We start from the raw sequence: 27108 nt of genomic DNA, 5'->3' as shown, positions 1-27108 counted from the left end.
CATTTCCCTTCTTTCTGCTAAACTTAATGTCTTCCTTCTATTGACTCTTTTTGGGAATAAGGAGCAACAATCTTCTATCTCCCCTCATCCTCAGTTTTTCCTTTGTTTCTTCTTCCAGAACCCTGCTTATGATATACTTCTGTGTCCTTGATTTTCCTTATGCTCAAGAAGTAGGCCCAAGATAGTCTTAAAATGGTTTCTACCATTGTCTCTCTCTCTTTTTTTTTTTTTTTTTAAAGCAGATTCCTTAAGGTTTTAAGGAATCTGGAAAATTGCCTTCCTAGACTCACCCAAGACTAGCCACTTTAGAAAATGCACTCTCCTCCCCAAAACCCGCCCCCACATAGGCAGGTTTTTTCTTTTGGGCAAACCTGCTTCTTGGGAAGGGAGGTGGCCAAACCTGTTTGAAGGGGAGGTTACCTCCTTTCCACATCTCCCTCCTCCTTGGAGGCAAGAGCAACAAACAGTTGAGACAGAGAAAAAGCGTTCAGAAGTGTTGGGGAGCTGGGATATCCAGCTCCCCGACAACTCTCAGTGTTTAAAGAAGGAGACAGGGAGACCTGCGAAGATGGGAACTCTACAAGAGGCAGGAGAAAAGACATCCGATCCTGGGTGAGTAAGATCTTGGCTAACTTGGTTGGAAACAAGGAGTGAATGGTCTTGGGACTTTCCCACCATCCAGCTCTTACCAAGTCAAATCTCGAGTTCCTAGAGGAGACAAGAATTAATTTGCAGAGAAGGGATGGGGGTGGTTCTAGGTAGGAAATGCCAGTATCATATGAGAATTAGGGAACAGGGGATTTCAGGATAGTTCCTACTGCTTTTTTTTTTCAAGGAAGCTTCCATATTATGCCCCTGTTCTCTGTTTTCTAACAACCCATCCTCCAGAATGGCCATCAGGAAAGCTGACCCAGAACTATGTTTAGGTCCAGATTCTTTTTCCCAGCAAATCTCCCTTCCCTCTTACCTTCTTCCCCCACCCCTCCACCCATGCCGTGGTTTCCCCTAACCACTCCCCAGTGTGGTCGAGGAAAGGCAGGCCTGACAAGGTGCCATCTTCCCCAACTTTGCGCAGTGACAGCTGGGCAGGTCTGTCGGGTTCCAGCCAGCTGTAATGTGAAATACCTCTCACCCCCACTGTGCGGGTGGAGCAACTGCCGCACAGGTAAAAATAACTAGCTTGACATTCCGTGCTTTCTCCGCCCCTAAACCCAACAGTAGGGGTGACCGGTTTCCAACAAGTGGTGAAGGTGGTAAAAACATCTCAGCGATGAGAGATCTGAGTTCTTTTTAAGGCCTGCTTTCTGTTCTGTTCCTTAATTATTGTTTTTTTCTTTTTTCTTTTTTTTTTAATTGAAATATAGTTGATTTACAATGTTGTGTTAGCTTCTGGTATATAGCATAGTGATTGAATTATACATATATATATATATATATATATATATTCTTTTTCATATTCTTTGTCATAATAGGTTATTACAAGCTATTGAATACAGTTCCCTGTGCTGTACTGTAGGTCCTTGTTGTTTATCTGCTTTGTATATAGTAGTTTGTATCTGCTAAACCCAAACTCCTAATTTATTCCTCTCCCTTTCCCCTTTGGTAACCCTAAGTTTGTTTTCTATATTTTTTTAATCTGTTTCTACTTTGCAAATAAGTTCACTTGTGTTCTTTTGTTTTTTAGATTCCGCATATAAGTGGTAACATATGATATTTATCTTTGACTTACTTCACTTAGTATGGTAATCTCTAGGTCCATCCATGTTGCTGCAGATGGCACTATTTTATTCTTTTCTATGGCTGAGTAGTATTCCATTGAATATATATACCACATCTTCTTTATCCAGTCATCTGTTGATGGACATTTAGATTGCTTCCATGTCTTGGCTATTGTAGATAGTGCTGCTATGGCTGTGCAACAAAAGCTCATTGATAGTATCTGCAAGTTATTTTTTAAAAATCACCAGTTCATTAAAAAAAAAATAGTGCTGCTATGAACATTGGGGTGCATGTATCTTTTCAAATTAGTTTTCTCTGGCTGTATGCCCAGCAGTGGTACTGCTGGATCATATGGTAACTCTATTTTTTGTTTTTTTAAAGAATCTCCATACTATTTTCCATAGTGGCTGCACCAAATTACATTCCCACCAACAGTGTAGGAAGGGGTTCTCCTTTCTCCACACCCTCTTCAGCATTTATCGTTTGTGGACTTTTTAATGATGGCCACTCTCACTGGTATAAGGTGATACCTCATTGTAGTTTTGATCTGCATTTCTCTGATAATTAGCAATATTGAGCATCTTTTCATGTGTCTATTGGCCGTCTGTATGTCTTCACTGGAGAAATGTCTGTTTAGGTTTTCTGCCCATTACTTTGATTGGATTGTTGGGTTTTTTTGTTTGTTTTTTTTTTTTTTTTTTTTTGGTTATTGAGTTGTATAAGCTGTATGTATATTCTGAAAGCTTAATTACTGTTCTTCATCCCAGTGTTTCACCTACTATCCAGCTCCCTTAAAACACTGCCTCGTTTGTCTCATGATAATCTCTTCTGGGGGACTATCAGGGTCAGGGAGAATGCAGAAACAGCAGGGCTAGGAGCATCCCTGAGACTTGGGGAACTGGAGCTGATGGAGGAATGGCAGGATGAAGAATTCCCCAGGTGAGGAAGTGTGAGGGAGGTTGGGAAAAGGGAGGGTTGGTCACAAATGGAGGGCAGGAAGGTAAATTGAGACTTGAAGGAATGAGCTGGGGAAAAGAGAGAAGAGGTGATAAAATCATGGCGGAGAGAGAATCCATACCTGTCTTGATGCCTTTAGCCTCAGTTTCTGCTCCCTTTTAATCTTTTCCCCTCTAGATTGCTTCCTGAAGAGGCTGACCCTTCTGAAGATCCTGTTGATCCTGAAGGAGATTCACAGGCAGGTAGGTAAATCAGAACCCAGGCTTCAAGTTCTTGATTCTAGTCCAGAGAAAGATTATGCCATCCTGTCCCTTTGTGGTTCAACTTTTGTTTTCCCAAATGTCCCTTGTGTTGGTCATTCTTTGGAATTCAACCCATATCGTCACTTACACATACAGGAATTCTAACCTCTCCCATCAACACTCATACATGTTTCTCTTCTTTTTTTCCCCTCTTTCAACCCCAGGTACCCCCAACACTTTAGCCCTATGTGGCCATCGCCCCATGCGTAAGCGTCTTTCTGCCCCAGAGTTGCGACTGGATCTGACCAAGGGGCCTGGAGATGATGGAGCGTCTCCCACCCACTCTGATCCTTCCTCCTCCGAGGGCAGTTCTGACCTGGAGGTAGACGAGTTGGAGACACCTTCAGACTCGGAGCAGCTGGACAGTGGACATGAATTTGAATGGGAAGGTGAGAAAGAAAGCTGAGGACTGAGCTGGTTGAAGTAGAGCCCAGGATTAAAGACACTCAGGATGGATTTAATGGGACTGAAGTTAGAACTAATAAGGTGGGGACCACGAGGCAAGGCCAGCAAAGTCTCCTCAGGATGGAAAGGTAGAGCCCATGGGTCCAGTGTGAGGGTAGTCAGCAGGTGGGGGGTGTGCTTCGTTTATTAAGGAAAACTTTTTTGAATAATGGTTATATGCCATCACTGAGCTAGAACTGGGTTATAAAGATGAAGAAGACAGTCCCTATCCTCAGGGAATTCTCTGTTTAGTATGAAATAAACATATATACAAACGAGTGCAGTTACAGGTTGTGATCTACACGTGCACAGGGTACTGTGTAAGCAGGGAGAAGGCAAAGGTCCGCTCTGCCTGAGAGGTGCTGGGGAATACTCCACAGAGGAGGCGGCGCTGAGCTTGTCGGTGGTTGGAGACGCATTCCAGGTGGAAGCAGCAGCTTGGGCGAGAGCATGGCATGCTGGGAAATGCAAAGTGTGAAGCATGACTTTAAGTATTAAGGGAAATTTTGTTTCTTCTCTACTCACAACACTTAAGACACCTAACGTATGGGTTTTCCCTACAACAACCAATTCTCCAACTCTCCAGGCACAAACTGAGTGTCCTACAATTCAGCTGTGACACTTACCTGGAGCTAGCACAGACACCTCAGGCTAAGGGCTCACCCACAAGACTGCCCCCAGACTTTAGACACCTGTCACATGTCCAGGTTGACACCTTTGCTTCTAACCAACAGGCTATAAATCAGAGGTTCCCACTGCTCCCTCCTCAGGTTTCATATTTATCAGAACATTTCCCAGAACTTGGGAAAACAGCTTACTTACTAGATTACAGGTTTATTTTCCGAGGATACAGCTCAGAAACAGCCAGAAGGAAGCGATATGTAGGACAAAGTGTGCACGGAATGGGGTGAGCTCTGTGCCCTCCCCAGGGGTGCACCCCCCCCCCCAGCATCTCTATGTGTTCACCAACCTGGAACCTCTTGGAACCCCTTCAGTTAGGGCTTTCTATGGAGGCTTCATATGTAGGTGTGATTGAATCATCGACCACTGGTGATTTAGCACAACCTGCAGTCCCTCTCTCCTCCTCAGAGGTCAGAGGGTGAAAGTTCCAACCCTCTGATCATGTGGTGGTTTCCCCTGGCAAGCAGCCACCCATCCGTGGGAGCCTTCCAGAGTCACTTCATTAACATAAACTTGTGTGGTGGAAAGGGGCTTGTTATGAACAGGGAAAGATACCACCTTGACCTTTATCATCAGGAGCTGTTTCAGGAACTAGGGACAAAACCAAGCTATATTTTATTCTGTCACATATAGGAAGGCCTGGGAGGTGAAGAGAGAAAGACAAAAGACAGTGCTGTGTTAAGTAGGCAAGGGGCAAGTCATGAAGGTCCTTGCTGCCACACTAAGAAATTGAGGTTTTGTCCTGTAGGCAGTAGGGAGTCTCTTGAATGGTTTTAACCAAGGGAGTAACATGGTCAGATTTAACGGCTTTTAAAAGATTAAAAACAGCCTAAAGTTCCATCAGTAGGATATTCTGTTGTGGCACATCCGTCCATACAGTGGAATACTAAAGACTAGGCATTTATTTTTTGTGGTGAAGCAGCTCTTTCTATTGCTGTGGAAAGATCATGCAGAATTAGCGGGTATAGTATATTATCCTTTGAGTGAAAAAGGTAGAGGAGAAAGGAAAGCTTGCTCTAGCAGTGATGCAAAGGGTGGCACGGAGGAGAACAGACAAGAGGCAGGGAGACGAGTTAGGAGGCTAGCACTAAGGCCAGGTGACAAAGGCTGAGAACCTGTACCAGGACAGCAGTAGCAGAAAGAATGATAAAAAGGATGTAATAGAGGTAGATGGAGGAGGATGTGGGTCCATCTGGCTCAAGGGCTGATAGAGAAGAAAGCGTCTCAGGAGATACACAGTTTTCTCTCTCAGGCAGCTAGATGGATGGGCTCATCAAGAAAGGAAATATGGGCGAGAGGAGGAAGAGGATGAATTTGAGTTGCACTTGGAGTCTGGTGACTTGGAGATAATAGAGAAACACAAAATTGGCTAGAGATGTCCACTCTAGCCATTTAGGGATGTGGGTCTGGTGTTAGGAGAGAGGCCTGGGTTCGAGAGGAATCATCACCTTACGGGCAGTACTTGAAGACAGGGGAACAGATGAACTCACCCAAGGAAGGAAAAGCATGAGAAGAAAGAAAGAATCAAGAGTAATGACAAGGGCTATCAACCTGCCATAGTGCAGTGGCCTCAAGGCCATTGTATATTCTGTCTTGTTGATCCTCCCCCATCCCTCTTTTTCAGATGAGCTGCCCCGGGCAGAGGGTCTAGGGGCCAGCGAGGCAGCTGAGAGGCTGGGCCGGGGTTGCATGTGGGATGTGGCTGGAGAAGATGGTCATCACTGGAGGGTGTTCCGAACAGGACAGCAGGAGCAGCGAGTGGACATGACTGCCATTGAGCCCTATAAGAAAGTGCTGTCTCATGGAGGTACTGGCTAGCCTAAGTGGAGGGGTGAGAACTGTGACTTCTTGAATGAAATGCTAAGCTGGAAACTCAGTTATTGGGTTCAGAATGACTTCTTGCAACTTTCAGAGACCCTCAGAGTCTTTCACCCTAAACAGATGTACTGTCCGTCAATACTTACTTGTTGACTGAATGAGTTCTCCCCTTCACATCCCCAGGCTACCACGGTGATGGCCTCAATGCGGTCATCGTCTTCACTTCCTGTTATCTGCCCAGAAGCAGCATCCCCAACTACACCTACGTCATGGAACACTTGTTTAGGTGAGGTGGGAGGCCTGAAGGGCTCCAGGGTGGATGTCAAGGGAGGGAAAAGTTGAAAAGAACCCTTCCTATGATCAGTAACTGATTATAGATTCAAAACACATACCTTGCCTGACACCTTCATCTCCTCAGGTATATGGTGGGGACTCTGGAGCTGCTGGTAGCTGAAAATTATCTGCTGGTTCACCTGAGCGGAGGCACAAGTAGGGCCCAGGTTCCACCTCTGAGCTGGATACGCCAGTGTTACCGTACTCTGGACCGGCGGTGAGCCTCTAGGACAAAAGGGCTGCAGCTCTCTGTCTTATCCTTTTCTTTTCTAGCTTTCCACGCTTTCTTCTTCCTTCAGTCTCTTCCGCTTTTCTCTGTCCCTCTACACCCCTCTTCAAACCTTTCCTGTCTTCTGTCCTTACTTGGAGTCGTGGAAATCTAGTTTCAGATCTTGCCTTTGTCATCTACTAGCTGTATGACAAGTCACTTAACCTTCCTGGGACTCAGTTTCCTTCTGTGTAAAATGGCGATGAGAATACTTTTTGCCACCGGGTATTTGTGAAAATCAGGTAAATCAACGTGGCACATTGCCCGGCATGTGGAAGGCCCCCCTTCCTTTTCTCACAGTCTTGCCATTTATTTCACTTTCCACATCTCCATTGCTTTCTTTTCTTCTTTTCTTGTCTGCCTTCATCCCTGACCCATGTGTTTTTTTTCCCCCCGATGTTCCTTTATTTTTTTTCTTTCTTCCCTCCATCTGCCATTGCCATTTGCACACTTTTCTCGTTCCTTTTCTTTTTTTCCTTCTCACTGGTCTTCTTTACCTGGAGTTTTATAAATCGTCCTGGTCATGGAGTGATGGAGGAGTGTACAGAAGGAGCTGTGCAAAGGTAGGACACAGAAGGAAGTGGGTAGAGGAGACCAGGCTAAGGGATTCTGAGAGAATTTCCTAAAAATGAGGAGGCTAAACAAGATCAATGGAGCTGAGACTGCAGTTAAAGGAAGGGAGATGAGACCCAGCTGCGAAAGGAAGTCTGGAGGTTGGAGAAGTGAGAGAAGAACAGAAGACAGCTCCACCTGATCTTCAGGTGTGAAGGTGGAAGGAGAGTGGGACGGTCTCATATTCTTCCGCAGGCTCCGGAAGAACCTGCGCGCCCTGCTGGTTGTCCATGCGACGTGGTATGTGAAGGCATTCCTGGCGCTGCTTCGGCCCTTCATCAGGTACTAGCTTTGGGGACAAAGACCCCCTTCCCCGTCTCCCTGTCTTCACAATCAAGATTAAGAAGCTCCTTAAAATAAAATTTTTATTTAATTCAAAAATTTTTTAATTAAAAAAAAGATTAAGACGTTCTTGCCCCACCCTGACTCTTTCTACCCTTAGCCACTCTCCACCTATTATGTTTCCCTTTGTAAGGGTCTCCAGGAGCCCTCTTCCCGGTATAAAACACACTTGGTTGATCCTCTCTTTTCAGTTCTAAGTTTACACGAAAGATTCGTTTTCTGAGCAGCCTGGGAGAGCTGACCCAACTCATCTCCATGGATCAGATCCACATCCCGGAAGCTGTCAGACAGTGAGTCCTGAGCTTAAGGATAAAAGTTTGGGATGGGATGTGTAAAGCCACTTCCCACTTTCTTAATGTCTTGGGAGAGATACAAAGGAACTAAAAGACCGCGGCCCTGCTTTCAGATACTTCAGTGTATCCGGGAAAACTCCACACACCCAGAGAGGAAATTAAAGACGCTACTGTATCTAGCAAGAACAAATGAAAAAATTATTCACATAAGTGATCAACGAATAAAAGAGTAATCACAGCACAGAATTTAGAGGCGATTCAGACTAGCCCTAGAAATTAAGGAAGAATACGTTGGCAGCAAATAGGAGAGAATATCCAATGAGGGGAGGGTGCTAGGGAGCAAAGGGTGCTATATGATGACCGACCCAACCCAAGCATCCAATCTTCTAGTTGTTCCAGTTCACCTGGCTTCTCTCCCTAAACCCCTGAGCAAGACCCAGGTCCTGCTCCTGAACCACTTTCTTTTCCTCTCTTTCTCCTAGGCTGGACCAGGATCTCTATGGCTCAGGCGGGATCTAGCATAGGACTGGAGTAAAAGGACCTCATAACCAAGCAAAGATAATTGATCTGCCTACACCCTAACCCCTGAAACATCTGAGCTGTCTTGTAAACATCTTATCCTCAACCCCAGTATCGCTGGGTCTTCACACCTCAGTGAGACGTCATTCATTCTGTGACGGTGCCTTCAGAGTAGGCTCTGAGGTCCAGAACCTGATCTGGTGGGTGACTTTCCTTTCAGTTGGAGGGGTGCCTGTGGTGCCATTTTGTATAGGAAAGTGCAAAGCGGTGCTGCTTTAGCTGTAGAACCTTGGGCAAATTCATCTCCCTGAGTCTGAGATCCTTCGGGGCCGAGATCCTTTCCCCCTGGGGTGTTCTAGCAGTCTGTGAAGGTGAGGGATGAATGGGGAGGGCAGGGCTTGACTGACCACAGCCAGCCTGCCTACTGGGAGTCCACAGTCAGTGCCCCAAATGCTAAAGGAACAGTCAACAACAAGGTTACCCTCTCTCCTTCAGTAGTCACGTCTGTTGCCTGTGACACTGGCCTGTGAGCCTGGGGAAAGGTTGTTCTCAAACCTGTACTTTTGTCCTCTTTAATAAATTCAGATCTGTAGCGGTTAATAAACTGTGATGAGAGGTTTAAGCTCTGCTCCGAGGAAGTGAACTCCTCTTTCCCCAGCCCCTTACATCACAATCTGTCCGTTCTGGCACAGGGTTCACGCTACAGGTTCCCTGGGATTTTTAGCTGAGCGCCTGGGCCTGCGGGGAGAGGGCATGGGGGAGGGGGTCTGGGGGAGGGGAGGGGCGCGCGGCGGAGCCCCCGCCCCTCCCCCACGGGCCTCGGTTCTAACGACCCCGAGGGTCGAGAGTGGAAGGGAGGGAGAGAAGGTGGGAGCCCCGGCCTTCCTCGCTGGCCTCCCTCCCAACCCCACACCGTCCAGCCCCATGGTCCCCGCCGCCGCCGCACTGCTCTGGGCCCTGCTGCTGAGTCTGCGGTCCCGGGCGGCGGGGGCCCAAGGCCTGACTTCGACCGCCACCGCCACCGCGACGCAGCGGGACACTTTCCGCTTCGGGGGCCCTATGACCCACAGCTACCGGACCACTGCCCGGAGCCGTGTTACCCAGAAAATAAGGGTAACAATGGAGGATGAGGATGACATTGTGGCCGCGGCCGACCGCATGGCAGGCCCGGCTGCTGCCGAGCTCTTGGCCTCCACGGTGTCCACAGGTAGCCGGTCGCGTTTGGCGGAGGAGGAGGATGGGTCTTTGGAAGAAGGAGTAGTAATTTACACCAGAAAGAATGACACTGGCTCGGAGACTTCCAGTACGATTCCCACCCGAGGGTTTGCAGCGAATGGCCATGATTCTGAAAACACTATGAGTTCAAGCCAGCCGCCCTCCACCGGGAAGACCGCTGCGGATCAGCCGTTCTCCGACAGCACCCGGAGCCAATGGTCAACAGCAAGGTCCTCCTCGAACCCGTGGCCACCGCCCTCGCCCACAGCCATGCCAGCTCCCGAGGATCTGCAGCTGGTGCTGGGGCCCTGGGGCCCGTGGCACTGCCACTGCAAGTCAGGCACCATGAGCCGGAGCCGGGGCGGGAAGCTGCACGGCCTTTCCGGGCGCCTCCGCGTTGGGGCCCTGAGCCAACTCCACACTGAGCACCGACCTTGCACCTACCACATATGCCCCTGCAACCGGCAACGGGAGGAGTGCCCCCTGGACGCAGGTCTCTGTCCTGACACCAGCTGCACCACTCAGACCACCACTAAGGCCACCACCACCACCACCACCACCCCCATTCCTCCCCTGGTCACCAGACTCAGACCCACCCCCTTCATCCCCAGCCCCAGCCCCAGGTACAGCTCAGCCCTTGCTTTTTGGAAACGGGTCAGGATTGGGCTGGAGGATATTTGGAACAGCCTCTCTTCAGTGTTCACAGAGATGCAACCAGTAAGTGTTTGGTGTTGAGCCAGGATCTTTGTTAATGGATCTGAAAAGTCCTGATACCCAAAACCCTGCTGCTAAGCCAGCCAGTGTGTCTGCATGAACTATTACTTACCTGTTTGGTTCTTGATTCATAATATGCATTGGTTATTCACATCATTAGCCACTGATTCCACCAATTATTTTTTAAGTAACTGCTGTTAGCCTGTTAGGCAACATGTATTGTTGGTCATCAGATGATTACTGACCAAATTGTTAAGACTGTAGGTATATAAAGAATTCTTGATGCACAGATAAGTAATGGATATGGAAGATATTAATAGCTTTCAGCTTACTAATACAACTTAACAGTTACAGCCGCCAATATCTGAGGTCTTAGCATGTGCACTTTACCTGGCTCAATTCTCACAACAACCCTATGGTAGAATTATTCCCACTTTAGAGATGAATTGGGTTTACAAAGCTAGTAAGTGACAGAGTCACAGCAAGATTTAAGCCAAGTCTGTTTTTCAGTAGTCCCCATGCTCTTCACCACCGCCGTCCCTTAGAACTGTCCTTCTGGGGTTATTCCCAGAAACCTAAGAAGTCTCAAGGAAGGATAGTCCTCTACTTTACCAAAAGAGCTACCAAAGTTTCTAACTGATCTGATAAAATATCCTCAAGGTCTCAGGATGACAGGGCCCTGGGGAGAGGGGAAGGACAGTAACATGTCTACTTGGTCATTTCAGCAGTTTGTTTCTGTCCTTCTCCTTGTGTGTCCGATACCATTATTCAATATAAAAAAGCAGCATAAATAGTGGGCAGTAGTGTTGAGGGAATGAGTGTTGAGTTTGTGGGGAGAAAGAAATGAAGAAGCAAGGAAGGGAAAAGAATATAGATGTGGTTATAATATTTTCCCTTTTCTCTATTTTGTTTCCTTACTCAGATAAACAGAAATCAGAGGTAATGGCCACTTCAACCACAAGAGGAGGTGTCAGCATCTCTACCTCTCCTCCCCTTTCAATCCCAGCACCCACTGGATATTTTTAGTACAGAAAAACAAAACTAGGAAAAAAAAACCCAAAAACATTGTTTGGTCTTTTTGTGTCTTTTTACAGTGGTATCTGAGAGAGAGAGAGACCATAAATCTCTGGACTCTTAAAAACTGAACTGTGTAGCTAGCAGCCTCTGGCTTGGTCCCTACCCTGTCCCACAGGATAAAAATGTTGATGCTGCTCATCTTGCTCATCTCCAAAGTTGTCTTTAAACAATTACTTCTTTTAAAGACCTGAAAAATCTCAGATGAATGCCAAGAAAAAGGAACAGGAATGACGAGCTAAGCCCTTGGAAGATGATGGTGGGCTTCCTGCCTTCACAACACTTAGCCTTCTCTCCTCAGAAAGGGCAATGTCGGCACAAAATTCCCTGACAGTCACTTCCTGGGAGTTGCCTTCATTAACCACGTCTATCCTTTAACCCAACAACACACCTATAGTGATTACTCTGCAACTGTTTTGCTTAAACATTTTTTATTTGAAAATGTATTTAAAAGTCCAACAATTTTTAATATAAATTATGACTCTCAAACCCATTCCCATCACTCTAAATACTGTTAAAGTGATGGCAGCATACACATTAGAGAAGGCAGCTGAAGGTGAGAGAGCACCAAAGAAAAGAAGATTGTGTCCAAAGAGCAGGCATCAGAATAAGGCTCAAGATCAGGATGACCAGATTCCAGGAGGCCCCCACCTGTCTACCCTATCCTGTTAACCCTTTAGATCTAGTGTAACCCTCAGGCTTTTGAGAGAATTTAGGGCAACAAGGTGAGCTACCTTCAGAGCAATTAGCTAGACCGGAACTGAATAAATTGGGAATGTATTTCTATGACCAAGCTTAGACACTAAAAACCTGCAGGAAATACACGGAGGTTCCAAAAGATGAGCGCCTCAGTCACTACAGGAGGGGGTGAACTGGATGGATAGTGGAATCAGCAGAGTGGATCCTAATTCCCACATTCCTGACCCCCACTACCATCAGACAGGATGCTTCCTGTTACCAAGCTAATGAGACCACCTTCTCATGGAGCAGGCAGAAGCTCATCTGTCCTGTTCTGCCCCTCAGTCACCCTGCAAGGAAGGGGTCAGAACAAAAAACACCTGAGAAAACTGAAAGTGCCTAATGACCCTGCTCCTACATTATTTTCCCACCTAAAGCAGACTCCTCAGCCAGGTGGAGAGTGGGACCTGGTCTTCAGACAAAACTCCCTGAGTCTTATTTGTGTCTGATTCTAGGACTACGGCACAGATACAGAGCTTAAAATTTGGGGAGGATAAGCTGGGGTATCTGCAACTCTACTGCTTTTCTCTCCTTCTGTTCCATAATCCCACGATATCCTGTCCAGGCCTCCACCCTGCAGGAACCCCTCCTCCAGAGAGCATTAAGAATGGAGCACAGTACATGTCCATCGTAGAGACATGAACCCACGCAAGCACAGGCAGCACATGGAATAAAGAAGTTTGGAGATTATGTGCGGCCCCCTGAGCCTACTTTACAAGGAACCCTAGTTCATCCGTGGCTCAGGCTTAGGATGAGTAAGTGGAAATCACTCAAGAGAAACATACCTTGACTCTAGAGCAGTGGCTCTCCCCTGGGGGTGATTTTGCCGCCTTGGAGACATTTGGCCATGTCTGGGGACATTTTTGGTTGTTATAACTAGGGTGGGCCAGGGATGCTGCTAAACATCCTATAATGCACAGCATAGTCCCTCACTACCAAGAATTATCCAGCCCAAAATGTCAAAAGTGCCTAGGTTAAGCAACCTTGCTCTAGAGGTCTTTCTGCTCCCATGCTGTAAGGATCTTAAGCTCACTCAATGATTGTTGTCAACCCGTTTATCTCACCAGCCCTCCCATCCTCAGTGATCAATAGTACACCCTGAGACATACCTCCTAGTTTGGCTGCGTTCTGGGTTTCTCTCCAGATCCCTCTTCCTGCTCTCACTTAGGCCAGCAAGGAGGTTGGCAGAGGGTAGGCCAGATCCCCAAAACTTACATGGAATGTCTTCAGGTTAAGATCCACCTCTTAGCTTAACTCTTATCCAGTGGGAAACAGTAAGGTTCCTAACAGGGACAGGATTAAGGAAGAGGTAGTAGCAGGATGGGGGTAATTAAGAGAAGTCGAATTTAAAAAAGTATTTTTTTGTAAAAAAAAGGAAAGCTCTTAGGGAGCTAGCTATGCTACAGAAACAGGGTTAGAGGCCTACCTAGAAAAAGACCCTGTATTGGCAGAGAGCTACTGAGGGACTGTAAGTCAGAGATCTAGAGAGAGAGAGTAGACTAGCTAGTGGTCACCCGCCCAGCCCCTGGCTGACGTCTGCTTCAGTTCATTCCAGGAGGAAAGGGCAGGGAGGGAGGGAGCTTCTCAGCAAAGCCGGCTTCAGCTTCCATAATCTCACTCACCCACCACATTTAAGGAGTTTCAGGTTAAGAGTTTAAAAACATATGGCACCTAGACCATCATTCAGGAGAAAGGAACCCATTCCAGGTTCCCAGAAAACTCCTATCTCAGATCTGAGAGTGTCGAGGCCCCAGCTGAGCTCCTCTGGCCAACCAGTAGTCACCTGGTCAGTCCTGCTGCCTTGACCCCATCTCCAGGAGGGGCTACAGCCAGAGGGAGGGGAGGGAGTCCAGCCCCCACGCCTTGTGAGGCACTATTAGTCAGGGAAAAGAGGGGCCCTGGGGTCACTGATTCTAGGAGGGCATCTGGTGGGGGCAGCATCTCTTCTGGGCTGGACAGGGTGGAGGCTGGACACACAGTAGAACCTGATTTTAAAAAAAAGAAAAACAAGAAAGATTAGCCTCGAAGAAAACCTCCAGCCTCAGGCAGAAGGCACCACCTGGTTCAGACTCTTAACTATTTCTACATTATGCTCTTTTTTCTATTTCTATTTCTGCCTGCACATCCCTTTCTCTTTGCCCTTCTGGATCCTACATTCTTTTTTTTTTTTAACTGATTGACCAACAAGTTTTATTATATTGATGGCTTACAAAATAGTTACCTGTGTTTAAAGATGTATTTTTATGATTAACAATTTGAAATACATGACACTTCCAATTAACTCTTCTCTGTAGGCAGATAATTTTTAATTAAGTAAACTGCTAAAAAGCCTAGTAAATTGGTAATAACTTTATTAAATTGAATATATTTTCAATTTAGAATTTTATTTATAAATTTTATCTTAAATATGTTCATGTTCAAAGATACCATCCTTTTCCCCCCTCAGTCAAAATTAACTTGACAGATTTATTTTAAGAAACTCATCAACTAAGTTGTCCTTATAACTTTTTGTTTCACCAAATTTAGTCGCAGCAAAATCATAGACCTTCTCAATTTCATTCCATTTTATAGAATATAAATTCATCCAATAAAATATAGGGGCTCTATCAAGACAGTCTTCTTTTGAGCTTAAATATCTGGGGTTCAATTATTTAATATCAAAATTAAATACTGGACGCATAGTTTATTTTGTTCAGTTCTTTTCTCGCTGTTATATGGACCCTACATTCTTGCCTCTTCTATTCTAATTCTTTTTCCCTCCGTTCACTTCCCATTCTTGCAGGGGATCAGGGTTCTGAGGCAGGGAATCACAATGTGCTGGCAGGAGGCTAGAGGCGTAAGATGGGTTTCTCTAATCACTCACCATTCCTGCTGGAGCTACAAGCCCCTAGAATTGCTCCACGGCCTGTCTCGGTTTCCCTTGGATCTCATCTGCTCCTGAACGGCACCTGTCTGTGAAAAGGCACATGTGAGACCCTCTCCCAAGTCTCCATACGGCACAGTAAGAGACCTCCCCTGCGCCCTCCAGCAAAGAGGAGGCGTGCCTCCAGCTCCTTGACCACAAAATCAATCTGAAATGGTAAAAACTAACCTCCATTCCTCCAAGGGAAGTCTCAGTGCCTCCCTTCACACTGACCCTCATGAGGATGAGAGAAAAAGGGTTTTTTACTAATAAGATTTCCTCACAAAGGACTCTCTCATATTTATCTGAGTTTCATAATTGGTGAAGACTCCTTCACTAGCTCCAAGCCCATTTCCCTTGTTTTGAGGGCAGAAATGCATACAAGACATCAAAGGACAAAGGTGCTCAGACCTTTTCCTGTCCCAACACTCCCGAACACAATACAATTTACTGTGGTGCTGAGATAGCAGTTTTTAATTAATAGAAAGGAAGGTTAGGGTTTTTGGAAAAAGCCCCCCAAGTAAATCTTAAGACCGTGTATCTCCCATCCCAGTGAAGAGCAATCTGCTAAGCATAAAGACAGAGGAGCCTAGATCAGAGATCTGAAATGCCAGGCCTCAGATTTATGCAGCCTGCGACCGGGACTAGAATCCTAGATTCTTGCTTCCCATAGAGTATTTTGCTATGCCTCCAGCTTGAACTTTCAAAAAGGGGCATAGTTCAAGGCCATAATCCCATATCAACCTCTCCCCATTCCCTTGTTACCATGGCAAGTCCATCTCCGGCCCCCATCTCCCCAGAGCCAATGTGAGTCAGGTGGACAAAATTCATTGGTTCCCCAATCATGGTCCGGTCAATCCGTCTCCTCTTCTTCTTCTGCTTGGAGAAGATGGAGTTATGTCTGAAATCCCTTCCTCCAGTCACAGGGAAAAGAGTCTTGAAAACCACTAAGGGAAGAGCTAAGGGCCTGGTGGGAAAGGGGACAGGGCATTGTAATAGGGAAATCACTAGGGTATGAAGGACAAAGCGGAACAACATAAATGCAGAAAGGGAAGGGCGGTAAGGGCAGTGGCCTGTACAGGGAAGACTGGACCAAGAAAGGACATGTCAAAGTCACCTCTGGCTGATAAGGAAACAATGGGAAAAACTGGCAGGTATTAAGCTCTACCTACAACTCCTGCCCAACTCAGAATGGACAAGAACAGGAGGTGACAGCTAGGACCATTTACTTCTTCCATCACCCAGTCCCCTTTATCCTATGTACACACCTGCCTGGCCACAGAAGCCATCCTGACAGACAGGGAGGCAAGAAACGTGCTTTGTGGACGGCAGATCCTAGATGGCATGTCTACTTCACAGTGTCTGGTACCTGGTTTCTGTGTGTTTGGGGTGGGGTTGGGGACACTTACCGGCTGGGGTTTCTCTACCACACAGCAGCCCAGTTTGTGCCAAAATTCACTCATGTTCCCTGATGGTTCCAGTTTCACTCCTCTGCCTGAGGCCCTGGAGGGCTCCTGCTCTGGTGCTGTGACCGCCCACTCCTCACTCCCCTCAGCTCTAACAACACCCTGGGTTGCCTCAGCTGGACAGGTCTGGAGAAAGTAGTCCTTGGAGCCCTGAGCTGAGCAGTGAAGGTCAGTGTCTCAGATCCTGAGAGTAGGGTGGGCAGGCAGGCACAAGGTTATGTCTTCCACAGACTTGGAACCCTGGATGAGCAGAAAGTAAAGAGAGAAGAAAGGTTAATAAGAACCCCCTGCCCATCTCCTGAGAAGCCATCTGATGAGCCCACACCTTCCTGCTCTCCCTTAAAAGCCCTAGTCCTACACCCAGCACTAACCTGCTCTGAACATAAGCACCTCAAAGCCTGACTCTCAGACAAAGGAAGAGAACCAGAAGGTCACCAAGGGGTTAAGAAGCAGCAGCTGCTGGTACCAACTGGAGCTGAGCGGGGCTGGGGCTGGAGCGAGGATGGGAAGGGACCAGAGGATACCGGCAGAAATGAGCAAAGTGTCGGGGTGCTACCAGCTCCACCTCCCTTCTCCCTGGGTTCAGGGCAGAAGGGGAGGGACATTTAAATGACTCTGAAGAGGAAATGGTGGTTTTTCGGTCTCACAAACAAGAACTCCACCCCTGACCCTCCCTTTTTCCTTACTTTACCCTGAACACCTAGATTTTTTTTAAGACCAAGAGAGGCCTTGACTACCTAGGTTCTAGGTGACTGACTGCAGCAGGTCGGAACTCAAGACTCTGCAGTGAGGAATGCTTCCCTCTCTCTTCCCTGCCCTTGTTCCTCCTCATTTCCCTCAACCAAGATCCAACTCCTCCCAGAAGCCATTTAACAGTTCCTTTATTATTTAACCTTGAGATCCCTCCTGAGGGCTGTATACACAGTTTATCTGTGTTCTGTATCAATGCACTCTTGTGTGTGCACCTGTCTGCACATACGTGGCATGGCCACATCCCTGCGTGTGCGTCCTGCATAGATCATCTGTGAGCAGGCTGTAGGTACATGTGCCAGTATCTTCTGTCCCATGAGGAATCTTTTCCCGGCCTCCCCACCTCTTCACATGTCCTATCGTGCCGCTCTGCTCTGCCTCACACCCCACAGGGCCTGGTCCTCCCTCTCTTCCTCCTCCCCTCATGCTGTAACCTGTCGTCTCTTCCCTCACCATTTCCAACCCCAAGCTTCAGCAGCCAACCAGACACGAGGAATTTTCCAATAGCATTAGTGTCCAAGGAAGAACTTCCTCGCCTTTTCATTACTGCCAGCCAGCACAGGGCACAGATGGGTTTCCTCAGTTGTCACCGCACTCCCCCAGTCCCATAAAATAGGCAACCTCAAAGATTCCAAACAGGGCAGTTTCACGAACATTACACTTTAGCCTGAACAGGAATCTCCCCTCCCTCCAGGACTGGAATCCTGATGCTCTGACACCCCACACTGATCTAAGAACTGAGAAGGCTTTTTTAAAATCAGCCTTGAGATGAGATCACACAAACACTGAGATACAGCGGGGGAAAGACGCAGGAGCCTGGGCTTTCTCTTACTTCCCTTCCCACCACTGGAGGGGAGGAGTAATGAGACAGGGCGGAAGTCAGAACACAGCTGTCCAGAGAGGGGAGCTGTGGTCAGTGGGGAAGTCAGCCGGTCACAGGGTTTGTCGTGCTGGTGGTGATATTGGGTGGTAAGGGTTAGTGGGGTGGGAAGGTTGAAGAAAACAATGAAGAATCAGAGGAAACCCCCCAACACTACCAGACAGGCTGTTCTGAGACTGGATTCTCCCTCAACACCCCCCTTGCTCAAAGCTGAGTGGACAGAAGCGGATGGTGGGAGGGGAGAGGAGAGAAGAGAGCGAGAAGGGAGAGAGGGAAAGGGGCAGTGAAGGGAACAAGGACGTTTCTGTTCCTTTTCCAGGGACCTGGCCAGAGCTGGGTGGAGGGAAAGTGTGTGGGGGGGAGACTTGGCATGAAATGACCAATGATGATGAGAAGTGACCAGGAAATTCCATTCCCCAGGACACAGGACATAAGGGTCTCTGAAACTTGGGGGTGGGGTCAGCATGAGGAGAAGACTGGGCAGGGTGAAGGTGGTGGTGGTGAGGGAGGAGGGGAACAAGGCCCGGAAAGGAAGTAAGGGTGATTGGCTGCCACTCTCCTTTAAAATATCTAGACAAAAGTGGGTTGAGGAAAAACGAAGTCCTGAACCCACTACCCACCCCTCAGTGAAGGGGAAGGGGCAGGGTAAACAGCAGGAGGGATCAGGATTAGACGCTATAAGGCCATATCCTGACAGCCAAGTAGTGCTGAGAACTGGGCCCGAGTCCCAAAAAGGAAGGGTGAAATACAGAGCTGGGAGAGACACCAAGGTCATAATGGGGCTTAAGAGCTTTAAAACTACTGGGGAGTGAGCAGGAGAACGGCCGGGAGAAAGGTTCCAGGGAGGAAGGATGTACAGAGGCAGTTCCCTGGTCCTGTTCGAGCCCCAAACCGGTTCTCCCGGTCCCGCTGCCTCCAGCCCCAAGGCCTCCAACCCGCTGCCTGACAAGCCTTCACAAGAAGCAGCTGGAGAGAAAGAGAATTGAGAGAATGGAGTGGGCAATCCTGGCTATGCGCCCAGGGCTGCAGCTGGTCCCCGGTGGAGACCTCCAGACGTGGAGGGCTGCTGCGGGGCTCTAGAGAAGTGGGGGTGGACCCCACGTTTCAGTCAAGTGACAGGCATTTGCCCCAGGACCAACGTGCCCTTCCCCAGGAAAGGTCTTGTAGAGGCTTAAGAGGAAACAGAGCTAGGCCTAACCTCTCCCTCCCCAGTATATTCAGTCACATAGACTCCATTTCTGCCCACCCCCCAAATCTACCCAGAAACTCTCTGCCCTTCCCAAGGTTGAACTGGGATTGAGACTTCTCTGTAAATCTTTCGGACTTTGTCACTGTCTTCCGTGGCTGCCTGGCTCTGATTTAGACCTTCCCGGACCAGCTCTGCTTCAGTTTGTTGGCACACGCCCCACCGAGGTCGGTGAGTCTCAAAAGGGACCTTCTCCCCCTCCCAGCTTCCCCCAACACTCCAGACCCTCTTTCCCTTCTACTCTTCGGCGGCCTCACCCTCGCACGCCCGGGAGCGGAGGGGCATGATTACTCACGGAGCGCACCCCTCTGCCACCGGCCCAGCATCTCGACAGCCCTGGACACCCTCCCTCCCCACCCCCAGCATCCGGTGCGTCTCCGCCTGGCTGGGCAGGCGGGGCGCACGGGCCGAGGGACCGACTCCAAGGCGTCACCTGCTCTGCTCCGACATCAAGGCGTCCGGCGACAGCTGGTGTGGGGGGGCTCCTGCCTGGCGCCCGCCAGAGTGGGGCTCCCGGGCTCGCTCCTCGGCGCGGTGGGGAAGCCGAGGGCGCGCCGGCAGAGGTGGGGCTGGCCGAGGGCGGAAACGGCCGCGACGCGCTTACGAAAGCCGTCCGGCTGGGAGCCCGACGCACCGCTCGCCTGCGGCCGGAGGCGGCGCTGCGCGCCGGAGGGACGTGGGAGGGGCCCCCCGAGGCCGCAGCCCCTGCTGGGAGGACCCGGGAGAGTGGGTCCCCGTGGAGGGCCAGGCACCCCAGCTAGCCGCCCCCCACCCCGAATCGCGCGCTCCCCTGGCGCGCCAGGCGTTGCGGGGCAAAGGAAGCGGAGCCCCCAAACCCCCGGCCCCAACCAAGTTCAAAGATTCGGAGAAGCACACACAGCCCCCAGCCTTCTTGTGCTCTACCCCAAATGGAAAAGGACTAGGTTTACCCATTGCGAGGGTAGGGAGGTGAACTGGGAGGAGTAAGGATTGAACGGAGAGATGGAGAATTTTTCTGATTCTCAAAACCACTTCGTAACCTGAAATTCTTAAATTGGGGAATAAAGGAACACTCTTCCATCACTGTCTACAGTTAAGATTTTTAATCCATAAACCCATAAAGCCTAAAATTAAAGGACAATTAACTGCTCGTTCATTTGCACCCTCAGTCAGCATGGTACTGATGGAAGAGCTCGGGAATCATAGTGCAGACCAATAAGCCTACGGAGATGCTTTAATCCTGTCTCCCTGCCCGAAGTGTTCTGGAACCTATCATTTGAATTAGCCGAGTCAGGCAGGGAGGGGGCGGGGAGTCCTTCCGCCCTTCTTAGGAGGGGCTGCATTGCAGGGGGAGGCTGAGCAGACTGACTCAGTCACTGAAGAGAGAGGGAGAAGACAAAGCCGTCAAAGCCCCAGTCGCTCTTTTTCTCCAGCCCAGAGCAGACAGCGGAGCCCTGAGGTACTCCCTGCATCTTTGGAACACGCTAGTAATTCACTGGTAACAGGTAAACTAAACTGAGGGAGGGGGGCAGGGGGCTGCAAAGATAGAAGAGGCTGAAGACCCCAAATGAGGGTGAGGTTGGGGTACAGTTCAAGAGGAGAGAAGGCAGCGCTGTGAACAATGGGTAGTTACTTGTTCAGCGTTTCACATCTCTGCTAAGGTCTCCATCCATGCCTTACAATCCTTCACACAGACGTTAATTTCTAATAATTTACATGTAGTTATCATTTTTCAGCATTTATCTCCTTTATTTCAGTTATCAATTGGCCTATAATTTATTGTCCTGTGTATTTTATTATCTTCAGTCTAGTTATCTATATCTTCCTTCTCAAGCCGTAATTTGTTCTACCAGTTTTTTTTTTAACATGTTTTATTGATGTTCTACCAGATTTTTGATGAATCTATAGTCCTACTGGGTCGCTCTAGCCTCTACTTCCCTATATTTCCATTTTTTTTCTGTCATGTTCCATTGATGTGTCTACCCTCACTCCAAACTTATTTGTCTCTGTAGGAAGGAGTTTAGGGGGAGAGATATTCAATAATATTGAGATTAATCTTGACCTTTCTTTGAACAGTCTCCTCCCATTGTCAAACCTTTGCTCCAAAAAAAGGGGCAGCTTGAGGTATGAAGGTAGGGGCCTCTGTGCTGGAGAACTGCCTGATTCCATATTGAAATCAGTACAGACAACAAGAGCTAGGTATGGGGGCAGATTCTGGAAAAGAAAGGCTTATTTGCAGCTCAGTGTAATACGTGGGGGAAGGACATGGCTAACAGGAAAATCCAAGCCCAGAATGAGACACATATAATGAGATGCCCGAGAGGTTCTATTCCCCTCCACCACCATCCCTTGTCCTTCCCCTCTATGATGGCAGCATGACACAGCAAGGCCCTGTTGGGTAGGCCCCGAATTTCCCACAGAGGGTCTGGACAAAGCGTATTTGGGTGTGTCTGTGTGGCTCAGAGAAAGCCACCTGATACTATGTATTTGCTAATTGTGTCTCTCTAAGAATAGACAATGATATTTATAAAGAAATTACCTTTGCCTAAAATATCTGAATAATTTAAAGTGAATAAAGTGGGAAGCATTTATTGAGCATATATTGTGGCACAAGTCACTGTCCGAGTCCTTTAAGATAAGTAAATGAGAGATATAAAGATAGATGAGGTACGGGTAGAGAATATTTGGGGAAGAGAAAGCTAATTGAAAAGGGACTTTGCGTAAAATTTGGGTACTTGGGAATTAAATCCATACTATATTAAATTTAAAATTTTCACTACTAATGTAAAGGGTATTTTTAGCTTCAATTTTCTGTATAGTCAGCGTCCTTAATTTGATATTAAATGACATATATGCTTGATTGAGTGCCTTTCTGAAATGCATTTGGTATTCGGTGCATGTCTTTGAGTTAATATTTTGTAAAATTTCCTTTAGCTTTTTTAATTGCAAGAGAAGTTCTGTCAGATATTCAGAATTGTTTGGGCAGTTTTTATACATAGCTGGATGTAAGAAAAGGAGTCAGTTTGTCAAAGAGATTTTTCCTTTGCTCAATCCCAGCCTGCTCTCTTCTGCCTTTTGCAATTTCACTATTCAGATCAGAATCACAGGAACAATCAACACCTAACCCACTGAATATCTATTCTTCAGGAACTAAGAATTCTTGCAAATTTTGAAAATATTGGTATAAGATTATATAAAACTGCAGGCAACTATCTATGTACAACACATCAAAAAAGGACCAAACTGGGGCTTAGGAGACACTATCCAAACTGGCTGGATAATTTCTAAGATGTTTTCTAGTTTTAAAATTCTATGATTTTTTTTTTTCTCCCTATGATTCCATTTTTTAAAGAGTCTATTACATGCCCAGCATTTTATTAAGCTCACTCTGGAGGGGATTGGTAAGGGAGGGGATGTAAAAGAAGCCAGCTAGGTAGACAAAAATGGCAATTAGTTTTAAAAAAAAATCCCTTAAGAAGACGTCAACAACACTGTTGGTTCCTAAGGTTTGCTCCTTAGGATCTCAGTAGTCCCAGACCTAAGCCAGAGTTGTTTGGTTGGTTGATAGGGACATTTTTTGTAGCTTTCTGTGCACATACCTCTGCAAATTACTGTGGAGATGATCAGGGCTGAAGATCACGGAACGATGACCTCACCTTTCCAACATGCTCCCCCACCCTGTTCCAGTCCCCAAATCACTCTCCTTCCAAGCAGCTTCTCTGCTGAGTCAGTTCCCAGGGTTTATTTTGGAGCCTGAACCTAAGAAGAAAGCAACTCAGAATCCACTTTTAACATTAAAAACATCCTAGTCTACCCACTCAGCATTCCTAAAGCCCCTACACTCACACGTGACCGTGTTCTAGATTAAAGTCTACTCTTCCTGCCACATTATTTAGGGGCATTTTGGAACCTCTTTAAGGCCACTGTTTAGGAGCTTCAAGGCCTGGTGAGAGCCACTGGAGTGTGCTGGAGGACAGCCTTTTGAGATGGGTTCTATTTTTGGAGGTAGTGGAATGTTCTTTCTGCTCCTTCGGGAACATTTCAACTAATGCTTCTTGTCCCTTCTTTTGGCTAGTAAGCAGCTGGATGGAGGCTGCAGGGAGGTAGAATAGTCTAACATCAGGGTGTGGGTGGGACGAGCAAAGTTGATAGAAGTATTCATCAAAATATAGAAAAGTACCTAATTCTATTAAAAGACTTTCTTCTTCCAATCTATACTTTCCTTATCTGAAATTTCCAATCCATTTGCTCTATCATCAGGTTATTCTAGCATTGAGATCAGAGAAAAGAGATCCTGCTATAGCATAGGAAAATTCTTTTAGCACCTGGATTTTGTTCTGAAGGAGAGGTAGGCTAGAGAGAAATAGGCTGTTAAGGTTTATTTGTGGGCTTATAAATGGTAGTGGCAAGGTATTCATTGTATTAAATAGTGAGGGAAAATTAATCAGCAGCCTTGAATGTCTTTGGTTTGCAAAGCCTAGCACTTGTGAAGAAGGTACAATGCAGACTGGTTTTCACTCTTGGGGAAACTCTCAGCCCCTTGAAGAAGATAAGATTATCTCTATACAAAACACATAATAGTGATCTGTAACCCCAAACTGATACAGTCAGGTAAAATTATACAGGTGTTGGGGGAGATGCTGGAAAAAATAGGGTAGATGGAGCTGAGTAAGGATGTAAGTAAGGATGTCCTCCTGGAAGAGGGGAGTTTATAGTGGGTTTAGAAAGCAGGGAGGAAAACAGTAAGCAGAAATGTTATAGCAGCCCTTTGCAGCGGTACCATGACCTACTAATCTAAAGGCAGGAAGAAATCAAGTCTTTGACATATGAGTTCAGGGGAAAGATCCCTCTAAGGACTTGAATGGAGTCTTGAAACTTGGGTACTATTTTAAGATGGAGAGTGGAGAGAGTTAAGCAAGACATGAATGAGCGTAGCTGTAGCACAGGATGTACTACTGCTAGGAAGAATGGAGCCAGATTCTGGAAGCCATAAAACCAGACCCAAGCAGCAGGCAGTAAATAAGTCATTCCAAGATGGGGAGGAGTTAGCAAATGGTTGAAAGCAGTAATAGAGGAAGAGTTCCTGAATCTTGTCCTAGGGAATTTGGGTTATGTACAGGGGCAAATGGGATATAAAATTTCTCAGTAAGGAAAGGCCATGGGCCACAAACAGGTGGCTATAGCATGAAGACTGACAAGTGGTTTCTTTTTAGGAAGTTATGAGGGACCCTGTGAGTAGCCAGTACAGCTCCTTTCTTTTCTGGAGGATGCCCATTCCAGAACTGGATCTGTCGGAGCTGGAAGGCCTGGGTCTGTCAGATACACCCACCTACAAGATCAAGGACAGCAGCGTTGGCAAAATGACCGGGCAAGCAACTGGAGCAGAACAGGAGAAAAGCCCTGACGGCGATGCCCTCCTTGAGTACAGCACCTTCAACTTTTGGAGAGCGCCCATTGCCAGCATCCACTCCTTCGAATTGGACTTGCTCTAAGCCCAAGACCTCTCCCGCCACCTTGCCCTCATTGTCTGCCCTTTCAAGCCCCTTACTTTCCACACTTTTCCCCTATTAATCTTGCTCTCTCCCCTCTATTGTGTTGAGGTGGTGCTGATGAATCTGCCAGAATTGTGGTTGGTTGGTTGGTCGGTTTATTTATTTATTTATTTATTTACTTACTAATTTATTTATTTATTTATTTGTTTGTTTGTTTGTTTATTTATTATCTGTCTATCTATCAGTTTCTCTCAAAAGCCCTCAAGCCACAAAGTAAAGGGTTCAAGCAATGGAGTATTGGATCACAGGGAGTCCTCCTTTCCCTCCTCCAGATGTTAATTCCAGAAAACAGGCCTGGTGAGGGCACCCGAGAGCGGTATAGTAGTGAAAATGGAGGACTGATTTTTTTTACTTCTTTTTGAACAGCTTCAGAGATTGCTCAAACCTTCCTAATTTCTTGCTCCAGGCTTGTGAACAAATATTTCTTCAAGGGTTGGTGAAAACCTTGTAGTTTTTAATTTGAGATTATCTGCTACAAGACTGTGGGATACTGTAGGATTTCTAAAATGCTAAGGTGATAAGACTCATTTTTTTAATTCTACTTCTTGTAATACACTTTTTCTCAGAGAAAGGGGTAGTTCAAGGTATAAAACAAGAGGAAATAATACATCATGGGAAATGACAATAAAGGAAAGCATTGAATCATGTCAGAAATAGGCACCCTCTCTCACAAAAGTGTTCCTTCTTCAAGCCTACTCACTTTACAAATTTTCTTCTGTGGGTTGAAAACTCTAGCAGAGGAAAATCACTCGGATTTCAAATATTAAGATGCAGTCTTGCTGACTATTATGATAATTTGTAAGGTTTTATTCAGTTTTTAAAAAGCATAGGATTTGGTTGTAGTGTTTTAGTTTTGCCCTCCTGCATTTGCAGTGTAGAATACTAATCAATGGGCCTCAGGCACATTTCCTCAGCTACCTTGAAACCAGAGAAATGAACAATCACACTGACCCTACACCTTGTCCCCAGTCCTTCCAAAATTACTGCTGCTGATTTGTGCTGCCATTTAATCACTTCTTTAATAAAGACATTCAATCCCAGACCTGGATTCTAGTTTTCTCTTCACAGGGGAGGAGTGTACATTTCAACAATTAGCCTTGCTTTCACTTTCAGCTTATGTATTTTATCTTTCTAATACTCAGTTTTGAGGAAGAAGGATTTGAGTAGCCTTTACACATTAAAATGATGAACTTCAGGTTGAACAGATAAGCAACAGGAAAAACGGGTGAAATCAACTTAAAATTAAAGTATTTCGGGAGAAAGCTGTAACCAACCACTTGTGCTTGCCCATTGACTACCAACATATTTGAGGTAATAGTTCTAGATGGCAGTAAATCTGCCCTTCATTATCTCAGCCTTGGTGCCTAAGAAAATAAACGAATTAACTAAAGTATGTTATCTGCTTAGTTTATAACTCGCCTCATTAAATTAAAAAAAATTGGATTAATTGACAAATAGTTTATGAAATCCTACTATATGAAAGACACTGAACCAGACAACTAAGTGGATGTAAACAAGAGTGAGACAAGATTTTGACCCTCAAACTTAAAAACGGATGCCATAAATACCAGTTTGGCAGTATGCTGTTAAGTCCCCTGAAGAACATGAACAGGATCTAGAGAAGTCCAGAAAAGGGGGTGTTGTTCAACACCCCGTAGGTGTTGAAAGGCCCACCATCAACGACAAAAGCCTAAATCAAATAAAGAATGGAGCAGTAACGTGTCCTTCTCGATTTTTTTTAAGGTCTTCTCGCTGACCTAAAGAGCATGTTCATGTCCTAAAGTTCATGGCGAATAGTGGTGATGGTTACCAACTGGTAAATAAAGTGCCTAAATGGATTTGCAAACTCCTACTCCGTGCTCTTTCAGGCCCCCACAGGGAAATCACTTCCTTGTTTGTTTCATTGCTCGCGCTGACAGCTTGGCTCTGGGGTCCGCACATTCACACTGCAACTAGACATAGGTCCTCCGGGTACCAGAGCTCAGTTCACACGCAAAGCCAGGAACGTCGCAAATATCTTCACCCGAGGTGGGGACTGGAAAACAAGTTTTCTCATCAACCCTAAGGCTTGCCCCCCAGAAGCAAGCAAAACGGTGCAGGACCTCTGCTGAATCCGATTTCTCCTCAGCAGTCCTCCGGATTCTTGGCGCCAAAACAAACCTTCGGGTCCGTCCCCTACCGGGACTACACGACACGTAAGACACGTAATCGATAATCCTCCGCCTCGCTAAATAGTCCTGCCTAAAATGTCTGGGAGATACACTATTTCATCTCAGAGGGCCTTCGAAAGATAGAGATGAGACT

General features: G+C 46.8%; 4 protein-coding genes across 6 annotated transcripts; 3 read left to right on the top strand and 1 right to left on the bottom strand.

The window, feature by feature from the left end:
• Positions 1-403: 403 nt before the first annotated feature.
• On the top strand, positions 404-8910 carry BNIPL (BCL2 interacting protein like). 2 transcript variants are annotated; one of them, XM_006186630.3, is made up of 10 exons: positions 404-612; positions 2563-2658; positions 2854-2918; positions 3143-3367; positions 5728-5910; positions 6105-6207; positions 6340-6471; positions 7330-7416; positions 7668-7766; positions 8252-8910. In XM_006186630.3, exons 1-10 carry the CDS (start codon positions 569-571, stop codon positions 8286-8288), a joined length of 1071 nt encoding a protein of 356 aa, XP_006186692.1. In that variant the 5' UTR covers positions 404-568; the 3' UTR covers positions 8289-8910. The 2 variants fall into 2 exon arrangements, with proteins under 2 accessions (XP_006186692.1, XP_014416287.1); XM_014560801.2 differs by lacking the exon at positions 2563-2658 and having other exon boundaries at positions 405-612.
• Positions 8911-9007: 97 nt separating this feature from the next.
• C21H1orf56 (chromosome 21 C1orf56 homolog) lies at positions 9008-11282 on the top strand. The gene is made up of 2 exons (XM_006186631.3): positions 9008-10220; positions 11140-11282. Exons 1-2 carry the CDS (start codon positions 9042-9044, stop codon positions 11158-11160), a joined length of 1200 nt encoding a protein of 399 aa, XP_006186693.2. The 5' UTR covers positions 9008-9041; the 3' UTR covers positions 11161-11282.
• A 421-nt stretch (positions 11283-11703) lies between these two features.
• Positions 11704-19863, bottom strand: CDC42SE1 (CDC42 small effector 1). Its single transcript, XM_032464341.1, has 5 exons — positions 19707-19863; positions 16341-16637; positions 15697-15807; positions 14893-14981; positions 11704-14014 (listed from the first exon to the last, which is right to left on the bottom strand). The coding sequence occupies exons 2-4, from the start codon at positions 16392-16394 to the stop codon at positions 14907-14909; spliced, it is 240 nt and encodes a 79-aa protein (XP_032320232.1). The 5' UTR covers positions 16395-16637; positions 19707-19863; the 3' UTR covers positions 11704-14014; positions 14893-14906.
• A 735-nt stretch (positions 19864-20598) lies between these two features.
• On the top strand, positions 20599-25846 carry MLLT11 (MLLT11 transcription factor 7 cofactor). Of its 2 annotated transcripts, none has more exons than XM_006186633.3 (2): positions 20599-20757; positions 24466-25846. In XM_006186633.3, exon 2 carries the CDS (start codon positions 24472-24474, stop codon positions 24742-24744), a length of 273 nt encoding a protein of 90 aa, XP_006186695.1. In that variant the 5' UTR covers positions 20599-20757; positions 24466-24471; the 3' UTR covers positions 24745-25846. The 2 variants fall into 2 exon arrangements, with proteins under 2 accessions (XP_006186695.1, XP_014416290.1); XM_014560804.2 differs by having other exon boundaries at positions 20603-20711.
• Positions 25847-27108: the final 1262 nt, after the last annotated feature.

The sequence above is a fragment of the Camelus ferus genome, chromosome 21, assembly GCF_009834535.1.
Source record: "Camelus ferus isolate YT-003-E chromosome 21, BCGSAC_Cfer_1.0, whole genome shotgun sequence".
In the NCBI taxonomy this organism is placed as follows: Eukaryota; Metazoa; Chordata; class Mammalia; order Artiodactyla; family Camelidae; genus Camelus; species Camelus ferus.
The sequence above is the reverse complement of the archived record's forward strand: the minus strand, read 5'-3'. Positions and strand labels throughout refer to the sequence as shown.

Coding starts and splice junctions, on each gene's coding strand:
- BNIPL (XM_006186630.3), top strand. CDS start 569: ATGGGAACTCTACAAGAGGCAGGAGAAAAGACATCCGATCCTGG. Junction 2,919..3,142: donor TGAAGGAGATTCACAGGCAG/GTAGGTAAATCA, acceptor TTTCAACCCCAG/GTACCCCCAACACTTTAGCC. Junction 5,911..6,104: donor GAAAGTGCTGTCTCATGGAG/GTACTGGCTAGC, acceptor TCACATCCCCAG/GCTACCACGGTGATGGCCTC.
- C21H1orf56 (XM_006186631.3), top strand. CDS start 9,042: ATGGGGGAGGGGGTCTGGGGGAGGGGAGGGGCGCGCGGCGGAGCCCCC. Junction 10,221..11,139: donor TGTTCACAGAGATGCAACCA/GTAAGTGTTTGG, acceptor TTCCTTACTCAG/ATAAACAGAAATCAGAGGTA.
- CDC42SE1 (XM_032464341.1), bottom strand. CDS start 16,394: ATGAGTGAATTTTGGCACAAACTGGGCTGCTGTGTGGTAGAGAAACCC. Junction 15,808..16,340: donor TGGTAGAGAAACCCCAGCCG/GTAAGTGTCCCC, acceptor TTCTCCAAGCAG/AAGAAGAAGAGGAGACGGAT. Junction 14,982..15,696: donor CCGGAGATGGACTTGCCATG/GTAACAAGGGAA, acceptor GCCTTTTCACAG/ACAGGTGCCGTTCAGGAGCA.
- MLLT11 (XM_006186633.3), top strand. CDS start 24,472: ATGAGGGACCCTGTGAGTAGCCAGTACAGCTCCTTTCTTTTCTGGAGG.